General features: G+C 38.2%; 1 protein-coding gene across 2 annotated transcripts in view; it reads left to right on the top strand.

Moving 5' to 3' along the window:
- ZMYND12 (zinc finger MYND-type containing 12) overlaps positions 1-13,505 on the top strand; it is a 34,698-nt gene that overhangs the window by 1,599 nt on the left and 19,594 nt on the right. For both annotated transcript variants that reach the window (XM_008067176.1, XM_008067177.2), the window contains exon 2: positions 12,854-12,995. In XM_008067176.1, the coding sequence (XP_008065367.1) occupies positions 12,854-12,995 (142 nt within the window). The remainder of the gene's footprint in view (positions 1-12,853; positions 12,996-13,505) is intronic.

The following is a 13,505-nucleotide window of genomic DNA, read 5'->3' as shown; positions in this document are numbered from 1 at the left end:
AGTCCAGCAGGTCAAACCTGCAGTTGTGGTGAGTGTGCCACTTCACTCCAGCCTGGGTGACAGAGTGCGACTCCAACTCAAAAATAAATAAATAAATAAATACAAACAAACTGCAGACCAGGACCCATTAGCAGTTCATGAATAAATTACAAATAACATTCAAAGAGAAATACCATAGAATAGAAAGATCAAGAGTAATCCTACTTGAATTGTTTCTTTTCTTTTTTCTTTCTTTCCTTTTTTTTTTTTTTCAGTTGAAGTCTCACTCTGTCACCCAGGCTGGAGTGCAGTAGCATGCTTATAGCCACCACAGCCTCGACCTGCTAGACTCAGGCAATCTTTCCACCTCAGACTTTGAAGTAGCTGGAACTACAGGTGCATGCCACTATGCCCTGCTAACTATTTTGTTTTTTTTTAAACTTATTGTAGAGATGAGGTCTTACCAAGTTGCCCAGGCTGCTCTCGAACTCCTGGGCTCAAGCAAACTCCTCACCTCTGCCTCCCAAAGTGCTGAGACTACAGGTGTGCCTCCCAAAGTGCTGAGACATCAGGTGATGGACAAAGTGTTGAGACCACTGTGCCCGGCCTGAATTGTTTCTCGAAGCTTTTTTTTTTTCTTAGTGTTTTATGTGGATTTATGTGTTTATACAAGGAAATGTATTTCTTAATATGGGTTGAGTCAAAGTAATTTTGAAAACCACTGTGATGGGTAGTAGGAATTTAAACCAAGAAGATAAAGGTTAGGGTCAGACCATGACATAAGAGCAAGAAGTTTGGAATTTATCCCCTGAGAAGCCATGGATGGTTTTGAGCTGACATGCTTTCATTTGTGTTAAGGAAAGATGACAGACAGCAGCATGAAAGATAGAGCAGAAGGTAGACACTGATTTCTGCATAACTGATTAAGAATCTATTGCAGTGGTCCAAGTGAAGATTGCTCATACTTCTTTCATTCTGGCCTACGCTCCCCTCCTCCATGCTCTCACAGCACTCAATATGTTGTTTATCCTAACGCTTAGGACATGGACTGAAATTAGTTATTTCCCTCACCAGGCTTATGTCCCACAAGGGCAGGTATGGCACTTGTGTTTTCATTGCTATTTCCTCTTTGGTGGCTTTATTGTACTTAGAATACAATTCAGAATTTGCAACAGAAACTGCTAAGTCCTGGTTACCTCTCTAGTTTCATTTCCCACCATAGTTACCCCATTTTTTCCTTGCTGCATGTTAGGTTAAAAATCCCAGTAGGGCCGGGCTCAGTGGCTCAGCCTGTAATCCCGCGCCTTGGGAGGCTGAGGTGAGTGGATTGCCTGAGCCCGCGGGTTCGAGACCCACCTGGGCAACTTGGTGAGACCTCATCTCTACAATAAATCAAAAAATTAGCCGGGTGTGGTAGTGCATGCCTGTAGTTCCAGCTACTTGGAAGGCTGAGGTGGAAGGATCGCTGGAGCTCAGCAGGTCGAGGCTGTGGTGGCCGGCAGCAGCCACTGCACTCCAGTCTGGGCAACAGAGTGAGACGCCAACTCAAAAAAAAAAAAAAAATCCCAGTAGGGCCTCTCAAACGTTAGGCCGGGCCCAATGGGGTGTGTGTGCAATCCGGTGCTGCGTGAAACATGCGAATAATTGCACAGAAGTTAGATTGAGAAATATAGTTTATTTAGAAAGTAAATTAGAGAGAGGAGATTCACCTCCCCAAGGTAGGGAAGGGGGCCAAAGCTAGGAAACATGGCAGCCATAGCTCCAAGAGCCAAGTGAACACACCAGAGTTTAACAAAGCAATGGCAAGTGGCTGCTTTAGGTTGAATCCTTTTAAACTTTCCCTTTGGTGGGGGCAGGTTGTTAAGGTATTGGGTGGTGGTTTGCTGAAAGGTATTGGAAGGTGGTCTGCTGGAAGGTACTGACATCAGGTGATGGACAGCAGGCAGATGAATGTAGTCACGTGATTGTTGCTGTGTTCATGGGGTCTGTCTGTGTCATCAAGGTTACCAAGAGCTGCTTAGGTTAATGGGTCTTATGAGTGGAGGCAAATACTTAGCTAATTAGTACAAAACAAGCTGGGAAGGGGGTTGTAAAGCAATTATCAATAGCTAGCTCTGAGAAACCGATTCTGTCCTTGGCTAGTGATTGATTACTGCTAAAAAAATATGACAAAGCTAAGCAACGTTAAAATGACTGCTTATTGGGCATATTGACTCCATGTTATGTCCTTTCACTGTAGTTACAGAGAACTGAAGTTCTAATTTGCTAAATCCTTCCCTCCCTGCTTGCCCAAGCTGTTCGCTCTCCTGGGAACCTCTCCTTGAACTACAAACCTTCCTGGACCCCATTCATCCATCGGTTCTCAGTTTAAATATCATTTCTTCCAAGAGGTCTAAACCCAGTCTAAACACCCCTTTCACACGTTTGTCTCTCACAAGTACCATTTTTCTTCACTTTTCCTGTACTTTTATATTTTTATGTTTACTTATCTAATGCCTGTGTCTTTTATTATACCGAGTGCCTATATATACCAAATACTCTATGAACATTGATTGAATAGATGAACTTTGGAATGAATATTAACCTATTGACTTGACCAAGAAACACAAGGGGAAGAGATGGTGGGTGACCAGATTGCTTGTGGATGCAGAGTGTGAGGGACCTTTGAGTCACCTTGGGAGAGAGAACCAGTAAACAGCTGCAAGTATAAGTCTGGCATTTTGGGAAAAGATTCAACCCCTTAGCCTGGTGTGAGCACCCACTTCTTTCTTAAAACTCCTCTCTTCATCCCTTCAGCCAGAAATAACTCCTTCTTCCTGTCAACTCACTTTGCACTTATAAGGGGGAACCCAAAAAACCCCAGAATTATTTTTTGGAGGGTGGGCCCCTTGTAATACAGGCTTCCCCCACTAGACAAGTGTTCTAGGAATCCATTGGCATCATGTACCAGCTAACATTGTTGTGAGATGCTGCATTGTGAGAAGCTGCATTTGGCTTCAGTGAATGTTTTTTGGAGATTGTTTCAACTCATTTGCCAATTTTATGATGGGCGATTTGCAAGTATACCTGCCCACACCACACTGAGTGTTCAGCAGTTTTTGACCAAAAACAGCATGACCCTGCCCTACCCTCCCTATTCACCTGATCTTACTCTGAACAACTTTTTTTTGTTTCCCCGGATGAAAAAAGTTCTAGAAAGTAAATGTTTTGCCAGTGTGGAAAAGGTGAAACAAAAAGTGGCGGAAGCACTAAAACGCATCAACGGTGACAAATTCAAATTCAAAAACTATTTTCAACTAGTTGAAAAAGCATCTCAGTAGGTATTTTGCATCAAACAGAGAGTATTTTGAAGGTGACTAAAGTTTAAACACGTAAGAATAAATTTTTTTATAAATAAATTCATGGGTTTTTTGGGGGTTCCTCTTGAACTCTGTACCTCTCAAATGATTCCTATTTCCCTTCATTGTTTTAATTGTTGGCGAGCATGTTATCTCAATTTTGTTATGCTCTATTAATGCAGATATTATGTTGAATGTATACAGAAGGATTGTCATATGTATGCTATTTTTTTTAATCTGTGTCTGACCTGTCTGTGTATGACCCCACAGTCTCCAGCAAAGTGTCTTGTAATAGTTAACACTATTATTTGATGAGTGCATAAATAAATTATCATTTTCTATGTCCTTTTCCTTCATTATTTTTTCTTTCTCTTGTTTCACTTGCATTTAATTCTCCTTAAGGTCTTCTTTTTTCTCTCTTTCCCCTTCTTTTCTGGAGATTTCTATGTCTTTGTGTCCTGGAGTTGTCAAGATTTATAGATAAAACACAACAGAGATAATTGTTCTGTAGGTTTTGATGGTTGAGTATAAAGCATCTAATAACTTGTGTGGGACCACACTGGCATACAATATTCTTTTTCATCATCTCAAATTTAAGGAACAAGAATGCCAGTAAGTTTGAATTTGTGGAAGTTTTTTCCTGCAAAAAAAATTTTTTTTGAATATAAATGCAATTCATGCTGTCTGCAGAAAACTTGAAAATACAAAAAAATAAATAAGAAAAATAACGCAATCCTACAACCCAGAGGTTAATAACCTGACATTTTGGAAATTTCCTTCTATTCTTTTTCTCTAAATATGTTTGTTTTATATAGTATGTGTAATCTTGTGCATATTGTTCTATATTGGGTTGTGAATAAATTTCCAGGGAGAAGAACATTTTCAAGAGAAGATAATTTTATGAAAGTACACTCTAAAACATTGGTGACAGGTAAAAGAGACTTCAGTACTGTAGGTTAGCACGAATGTGAATGTCCCATGAATGTAGCATGAATTTGTGCCCCATATGTTAAATAAAAGGAAAAATTATCGCAAAAAAGATTGCAGATTACTAAGAAACCAAACAGTGAAATCGTATTCGATAATAGAAGGCAATAGGATCTGTAGAATAAATGCCCTGCCTAAAGACATTCAAATTCAGTTTAATGGTCAAACCATTTACCTGACTCACAAACTACTTAATTGTGAGCCCTCACTGAAAACATATTTATCAACCCTCTATGCGTGAGTTTGTGTAGAGTGTTAAGGGGGTGAGACTGGTGAATAAGGGGAGAGCTCACAAATATATAAATAAAACTCACTTTATTTAGAAAGGCAAGATGTATCAGTTGCGTCAGTGGAACAAAAGTTCAGGTATTTAAGTAAGTTAACATTTCCATTGCTCACACAGTTACTCAACAAGCCCCTACTTGATAAATTCCCTGTGGAGCTCAGCTATATCCTGCTAAGTGCTTTTATTGATCTGTTTACAATAATTCTCTACCCCCAAAAAACTTTAAAAAATGCTTTCTGTCATTTCTATGGTAGTGATCATAGTTTATGAAGAAAATACTTTATTCCATTTCTGTTTTCCCAAAAGGAAGGCGAGAAGGTGCTTGAACACAGCTGTGTATTGTTGATGGCTGCTTTTGTGCTACAACAGCAAAGTAGTTGCAACAGAGACCACATAACTTTCAAAACCTAAAATATTTACTACTTGGCTCTTTACAGAAAAACTTTGCTGAACCCTCCCCTAGACTATTGTTACCTGTTTTGAAATATAAGTGGAATTAGTTAACTCACATTTAAGTGAAAATGTGTAATAGGCAATAGAAATGCAAAAACTCATAGCTGTATGCATCTAACAACAAAACCTCAAAATACATGAAGCAAACCCTGACAGAATTGAAGGGGAAAATAGACAAGTCAATAATAATAGTTGAAGGCTTTCATATCTCACTTTCAGTGTTGAATAGGACAACTAGGCAGAAGATCAAATATCCCACCTTCAGTAATGAATAGAACAACTAGACGGAAGATCAAATATCCCACTTTCAGTAATGAATAGAACAACTAGACAGAAGATCAGCAAGGAAATATAAGACTTGAACCACACTATAAACCAAATAGGCTAACAGCTGTCTATAGAATACCACTAAATAACAGTAGTATATATATTCTTCTCTAAAGCATATAGAACATTCTTCAGGATGGACCATATGTTAGACCATAAAACAAATCTCAGTAAATGTATAAGGAATGAAATCATACAAAGTATGTTCTCCAGCCACATGGAATGAAATTAGTAGTCAATAACAGAAGGAAATATGTTAAATTTAGAAACATGTAGACATAACACAACCAACCAATGGGTCAAAGAAGAAATCAAAGGGAAATTCGAAAATGCTTTGATATAAGTGAAAAAGAAAAGTAAAACTTAGATGCAGGCAAAGCAGTAGTCAGGGTATTATGTGAATTTAGTACTCATGAATTTGTAGCTGTAAACATATACATTAAAAAACATATTCTCAAGTTAATAACCTAGCATCCCATCTTAAGAAACTAGAAAAGGAAGAGCTGTAGGGGTCCAGCCCCTTGCCGGGTTGTGAGGTTTCCTGAAGGAAACACGGACAGGCGAAAGACGAAAATATTATACTCGGACACCTGCTTCCTGAACAGATGACAATTTAATGTTAGTTAACACAGAGCTTTTATACCATTCATAAAGGGGCAAGACAAAGAAAATGCCTTCACGTATATATGCTTTAAAAGTTACCACCATCTAGCGGTCTAGAAGTGACAAACAAGCCAAGAACACTATCTACTTTTAGTTAATGAGTCTTTATCATAAAGCCAGAAATGATAGTTTCAGTTCAAAGTCCCAAATTACAGTCCTTGAAATGTCTCAAGAAAGTTTCCAAGTATACATTTCTTCATGTAGCAGTAGTTTTCCTTCTGGGGCTTCTATGACCTTCAGAACTTTGTAATTGCCTCTCTTGTCCAGGTGTCTTCATTACTTTTCTCTTATCCTGCAGTGTTTATTACTAAAGAAAACTCAAAAGAAGCTTTTAGTGATGTTTCCCAGACCCCCAAGGTTGTTTTCTGTATTTAGTTAATTATCATAAAAGTATCTAATTACTATATTATGAATTCAGTGAAAACCCACTCTATAAATGTTTACTTAAAATTTCAACTATAGAATTAAGTAAAAACCTTAATGATTAATCTTTATCCTAAGTCTGTGAGAACAGTGTTATAAATCACCTACATAACTCCTAGATAAGTGTTAGAACTTATAATGAATTCATAATGAACTTACTATAAACTTGTGCTTCTAAAAAACCTTATGTCTAAACACTAAACTGCATAATCCTAAATCAAATAAGGAGTGAATATACTTATATCATTTTTTACTCAAGCAATATCTAGTAACTTATAACCAAGTGAAAGAAAGCATTCTTGATGTGCTTCAGAGTTTAACCCTTGCATATGCTAGAAAAGGCCAAACGGCATAGTGGGAAATGGAAAAATGAACCCTGACATTTCCAGGTTAGCTGTGAGTACTTCACATAAACATGCCATTTTCTTCTTCCACGACTGCACAGAATTCTTCGACGGTACCAAACAGCAAAGGTGGAAGACAGAAGGGCCTCAGCTTCCCGGGCTTGCCCTGCGGCCCGGGGTCTTTGGTCCACCGAGACCCTGTCAAGGTGGACCTCCAAGGCTGGCTCCCAACAAAGAGCAAATGAAAACGTGTTTATCAGCTTCTTTATGCACAGCCATGTGTTGGGTAGAGACACAAGCTATTAACCGTAGAAGAAAGAAAAAACTAAAGATTGGAATAGAGATAAAGTAGAGAATAGTGAAACTACAGAGAGAATCAATGAAACCAAAAATTGGTTCCATGAAAAGATCAACATTTACAAACCTTTAGTTAGACTGGCCAAGAAAAGAAGATTCATTCGAGACCTTCCTCGGGCAACTTGGTGAGACCTCATCTCTACAATAAATCAAAAATTAGCCAGGCGTGGTAGTGCGCACCTGTAGCTCCAGTTACGTGGGAGGCTGAGGTGGAAGGATCGCTGGAGCCCGGTAGGGTGAGTCTGTGGTGGCCGGGAGCATGCCACTACACTCTAGTCAGGGCAATGGAGTGAGAGTCCAACTCAAAAAAAAAAAAAAAGAAAAGAAAAGAAGATTCAAATTACTAAATCAGAAATGAAAGTGGAGACATTACTATCAACTTTGCAGAAATAAAAAGATTATAAGAGAACACTATGAACAATTGTATGCCAACAAACTAGATAAATGAAGCAGACGTATCCTAAAAAGACACAAACTGCCAAAATGCGCCTGAGAATAAAAGAATATCTGAATAGGTCTATAACAACTAAAGAGAATCAAAAAACTACCCCAGAGAAAAGCTCAGGACTAGATTACCTCACGGATAAGTTCTTCCAAATGTTTAAAGAAGAATTAACACCAATTATTCATAAATTCTTTCCCCTAGAAATATAAGAAAAGGGAACAATTTCTAACTCATTCTAAAAGGCCAGTATTATCCTGATACCAAAACTAGATAAAGACATCACAAGAAAACTACAGACCACTATCCTTTATAAACATAGATATAAAAATCTCTAACAAACACTAGCAAACAATTCAGCAACATACAAAAAGGATTATACATCATGACCAAGTGGGATTTATTCCAGGAATTCAAAATTGGTTCAACATACAAGTATTAAGCAATGTAATACACCATATTAATAGAATAAAGGACGGAAATCATATGGTCATCTCAATACATGCAGAAAAAGCATTTGACAAAATCTAACAACCTTTGTGATCAAAACACTTAAATTAGGAATAGAAGGGAACTTCTGGAACTTGGTAAAGGTCATCTATGGAAAACCCATAGAGAAATGCATAGCTGACATTATGTTTAATGCTCAAAGACTGAAAGCCTTTCCCTGTAAGAACAGGAATGCCACAAGAGTGTCACTTTCACCACTTCTGTTCTACATCGTACTAGTGGTTCTAGTCAGGGCAATTAGACAAGACAGTGAAATATGAGACATCCAGCTTTGAAAAAGAGTAAAACTACGTCTTTTTTGCAGGTGCTGTGTTTAATTTTATGTGACTGGGTTAAGAAATGCTCAGATACCTGGTAAAACATTATTTCTGGATATGTATGTGTGGGTATTTCCAGAGGAGACTGCATTTGAATTGGTAGTCTGAGTAAAGATCACCTTCACCAGTGTGGATGGGATCATCCAGTCCCTTGAGGACTTCCACACTGATAGAACAAAAAGGTAGAAGAAGGATAAATTCACTCTCTCGTAATGGGACATCCATATTTTCCTGCCCTAGGATACTGGGGCTCCTGGCTTGGGCCTTTGGACTCTGAGCAGTCACCTCATTCTCCTCCTCCATCCCCCACCTGCACCATGTTCTTGGGTCTTCAGACTCCACTGAATTGCACTAGTAGCTTTCCTGGTTTTCTGGCTGGCAGACGGCAGATTGTAGGACATGTCGGCCTCCATAATTGTGTGAGCCAATTCCCATAATAAATAAATATTGGTTCTGTTTCTCTGGAGAACCCTGACTAACACACTTGTATATAAAAAGCCCTAAATTACTCACAAAAATATTATTAGAGCGAATATATAAATAAATACAGTAAGGTTATAGGGTGCAAGATAAATATGCAAAAATCAGCTGTATTTTTATACACTAGCAGTGAAAAATCTGAAAATTAAATAAAGCCATTCCATTTATAGTAGCATTTAAAAAATTCGTAGAAATAAATTTAACCAAAGAAGGACAAGATTTGTATATTAAAAACTATAAAACATTGTTGAAAGAAATTAAAGACAAATAAATGGAAAGATATTCTGTATTCATATATTGGAAGACAATATATTAAGTAGCAACATTCTCCAAATTGGTCTACACATTTAATGCAATTCCTATCAAAATTCCAACTGCCACTTTGCAGAAATGAGCATGCTAACCCTAAAATTCATATGGAATTGCAAAGGACCTACAATGGCCAAAACAGTCTTGAAAAAGAACAAAGAGGACTCTTCAATTTCCAAACTTACTACAAAGCTACTGTAATGAAGACAGTGTTGTACTGGCATAAGGATGGATATATAGATCAAGACAATAGAATTGAGTCTAGAAATAAGCTCATACACCTATATTTGATTTTCAACAAGGATGCCAAGACCATCCAGTGGGGAAAGAATGATTCCTTCAGTAAATGGTGCTAAGATGACTGGATATCAATATGCAAAAGAATAAATTTGGACCCCTACCATCCATTATGTACAAAAATTGACTATATACAAAAAGATCTAAATGTAAGAACTAGAAATAGAAATCTTTTAGAAGGAAACATAGTTGTAAATCTACATGATCTTAGATTAGGCAACAGTTTCTTACATATGACATCAAAAGCACAGAGAACTAAAGAAAAAACAGATTAGTTGGGCTCTATCAAAACTAAAAACTTTTGTGCATCAGAAAGCACTATCAAGAAAGTGAAAGACAGCTTATGGAATGGAGAAAATACTTGCAAATCATATATCTGATCAAGATCTAGTACCCCAAATATATAAAGAACCCTTAAAATTCAACAATAAAGAGACTAAAAGCCCAGTTTTTAAAATTTATTTTTTATTTTATTTTTTTATTATAAAGATGTGGGGTACAATTCAGGGTTAGGTATACAAACATTGATTATGCAGGTACCCTTGTTGATGAGGTATGCCCCTCCCTCCCCTAGCAGTTTCCCTCAACTGCCAATCCCACCCCCCTCCCTTGACAGTTTCCCATTACTGCTAAATGTTTTCTTATAGTATTATAATTGTTCAAGGTCTGCTTATGAGTGAGAACATATGGTACTCTGTTCTTTGTTTCTGTCATAGATTACTGAGTATGATCAACTCCAAATCTAACCAAGTTGCTGCGAAGTCCGTATATTTGTCCTTCCTTATGACTGCATAATATTCCATTGTGTATATGTGCCACATTTTCTTTATCCAGTCCAACTTCAATGGGCGACATGGTTGGTTCCATGTTTTTACTATTGTGAATAGAGCTGCAACAAACATACGTGTGCAGGTATCTTTTTTGTAGAATGATTTGAGCTCCTCCGGGTATATTCCCAATAAGGGAATTGCTGGGTCATATGGAAGGTCAATTTCTAGTTCTTTCAGAAATCGCCACACTGTCTTCCAAAGAGGTTGCACTAGTTTGCATTCCCACCAGCAGTGTAGAAGTGTTCCTTTTTCTCCACATCCTCGCCTACATCTGTTGTTGTTTGTTTTATTAATGATGGCCATTCTTACTGGGATTAGGTGGTATCTCAATGTGGTTTTGATTTGCATTTCTCTGATAATGAGTGAGGCCGAGCACTTTTTCATGTGTCTGTTGGCTGTTCGTGTATCTTCTTCTGAGAATTGTCTATTCATGTCTTTTGCCCACTTTTTAAAGGGGCTGTTTGTTTTTTTCCTTTCGGTGTGTTTGAGTTCCTTGTAGATCCTAGATGCTAGGACTTTGTCAGATACACAGTTGTAAAAGCCCAGTTTTTTAAAAATGGACAAAGGATTTGAATAAACATTTCTCCAAAGAAGATATAAAAATTGCCAATTAACACATGAAATGATGTTCAACATTATCAGTCATTAGAGAAATGCAAATCGAACCAAAATGAGATACCATTCCACATCTACTAGGATGTCAAAAGAAAAAAGAAAAAAAAGTGTTGGTGAGGATATCGAGAAATTGGAGCCCTCATACATTGCTGGTGGGAATGTAAAGTGGTGCAGTCACTGTGGAAAACAATTTGGCAGTTTCTCAAAAAGTTAAACAGTTATTATATGACCCAGCAATTCCGTTCTTAGGTATATACCCCAAAGACTGAAAATAAATGTTCATACAAAAATTTGTATACAAACGTTCATAGCAGCATTATTCATAATAGCAAAAAAAAAAAAAAAAAGAGGCGGGGAGAGGAACCCAAATATTCACCAACTGATGAATGGATAAACAAAATGTGGTCTATCCATATAGTGGAATATTATTCAGTCATAAAAAGGAACAAAATATATATGCTACAACATGGATAAACCTTGAAAATATTAAGTGAAAGAACCAGACACTAAAGACCACATATTGTCTGTTTCCATTTATATGCAGCATCCAGAATATTCAGAGATATAAAGTAGACTAGTGGTTTCTGGGCATCAATATGAGAAGGGAAGAATGGGAATGACTGTTAGCAGGTACACTTTTTATGGGGGGAGTGACAGAAATGTGCTGGAATCAAATAGGGTGAGGCTATACAACCTTGTAAATATACTAATGAACACTAAATTATATCCTTTAAAATGATAAATGTTATGGTATGTGAATTTTAACAATTCACATTTCACATTTAAAAAATACGAGTTTTAACAATTGAAAATGTTTTTTTCAAAAAACCTCACATGATTGGAGGAAGGATCAGAATTCGGTAATAGATTTGGGAGTCATTCATAGGAGCAATTTTTTTTAAAAAACTCTACTCCTGTGACTGATTAAATAGAGGCAATTACTTAAGGAATGGTAATGGATACTCTGTAAGAGTGCTCTCCATTACATATTTTTCTGCAGTGATGCAAATGTTCTATATTTGTGCAATCCAATTGAGTTTTTAAGAACACTAAATATGCATATATAATAGTCAGAAAAGCTCACAGTGCTTCCTTCTGGAGGCCTAAAAGAAAAAAACCTGCTTTGAAGTACAGGATTAGAGGGATGCCGTAATCTAGTCACACCTGTGCATCCTTATCTTTAAAATGAAAATAATAGATGTTGTTTGTTTTCAAAAGAGTTAAATAATTACATGCAAGACCAACTGCTGCACCACTGGGGTTTAGGGGCATTCACAGTGCTTTCTATGAGTGGTCCCCTGGAACACAGAAGACAATATTAGTGGTGCTCTTTGGAGCCATGCCACATGGTATGTTACTGGTTAAAGGGTCTCCTAGAGCCTCATCAAATGTAAATTCCTTTCCTATCCCCAAGAAAAATACCCTAAATCCATCAGACATCTTGAAAATGACCTTAGAATAATATAGAGTCAAAGTTGTATTTGTTGTTATTAATAAAGCAGATTAATTGAGTGCAGTGGCTCATGCCCACAGCATTTTTGAAGCCAAGGTAGGAGGATTGCTTGATCCCAAGAGTTTGAGACTAGCCTAGGTTACATAGTGAGACCCCATTTTTACAAAAAAATTAGTAAAGCATCCTGGTGCATGCCTGTAGTATCAGCTACTTGGGAGGCTGAGGTGGAAGGATTGCTTGAACCCGGGACATCAAGGCTGTGGTGACCCAAGATTGGGCCACTGCATTCCAACCTGGGCAACAGAGTAAGATCCCAACTCAAAACAATAATAATAATAATAATAATAATTAGCAGATTAACCACAGCAGGCCAGTAGGAGGGTTAATAGAGTCTTAGTTCAGGTCAAAGATAAAGATAATGAAGTCCTTGTTTTTATTGTCAGTGGTGTGGTACATCAAAGAGCTGACTGGTGCAGCATCCACGAGAAGATATGTCAGCTCCTGATTCCACTGCGCACTTCCATGCCCTTCTACAACTCAGAGGAAGAGCGGCAACATGGCCTACAGCAGCTGCAGCGCCGGCAGGTAGGGCTGATGGGACTGTTAACCAAAGGTTAACTCATGGGTACAGTGGCAAGGGTTGAACAGTGGCAGGCAGGGCTTATGGAACTGTTCCAGGGTTAACTCATGGGTGCAGTAACACTGCCTGGGACAAGGGTTGAACTGTGTTGAAGGCAGAGACTGGTGTGTGTGTGTGTGTGTGTGTGTGTGTGTGTGTGTGTTGAACTGTGTTGAAGGCAGAGACTGGTGTGTGTGTGTGTGTGTGTGTGTGTGTGTGTGTGTGTACATGCATGCACATGTGTCTTTGAGTCAGGTCTCATTCTGTTGCCCAGGCTGGAGTGCAGTGGCATGATCATGGCTCACCACTAATTTTTAAATTTTTTCAGCAGAGTTGGAGTCTCACTCTGTCACCCAGACTGGAGTGCAATGGCCGCTCCCGGCCACTGTAGCCTCAACCTGCTGGGCTCCGGCAACCCTTCCACCTCAGCCTTCCAAGTAGCTGGAACTATAGGCACATGCTACCACACCCGGCTA

Source organism: Carlito syrichta, unplaced genomic scaffold, assembly GCF_000164805.1.
Source record: "Carlito syrichta isolate Samal-C Ts95f unplaced genomic scaffold, Tarsius_syrichta-2.0.1 Scaffold309326, whole genome shotgun sequence".
Classification (NCBI taxonomy): Eukaryota; Metazoa; Chordata; class Mammalia; order Primates; family Tarsiidae; genus Carlito; species Carlito syrichta.
Note: the sequence above shows the minus strand (reverse complement) of the source record. Positions and strands in the feature narration are given on the sequence as shown.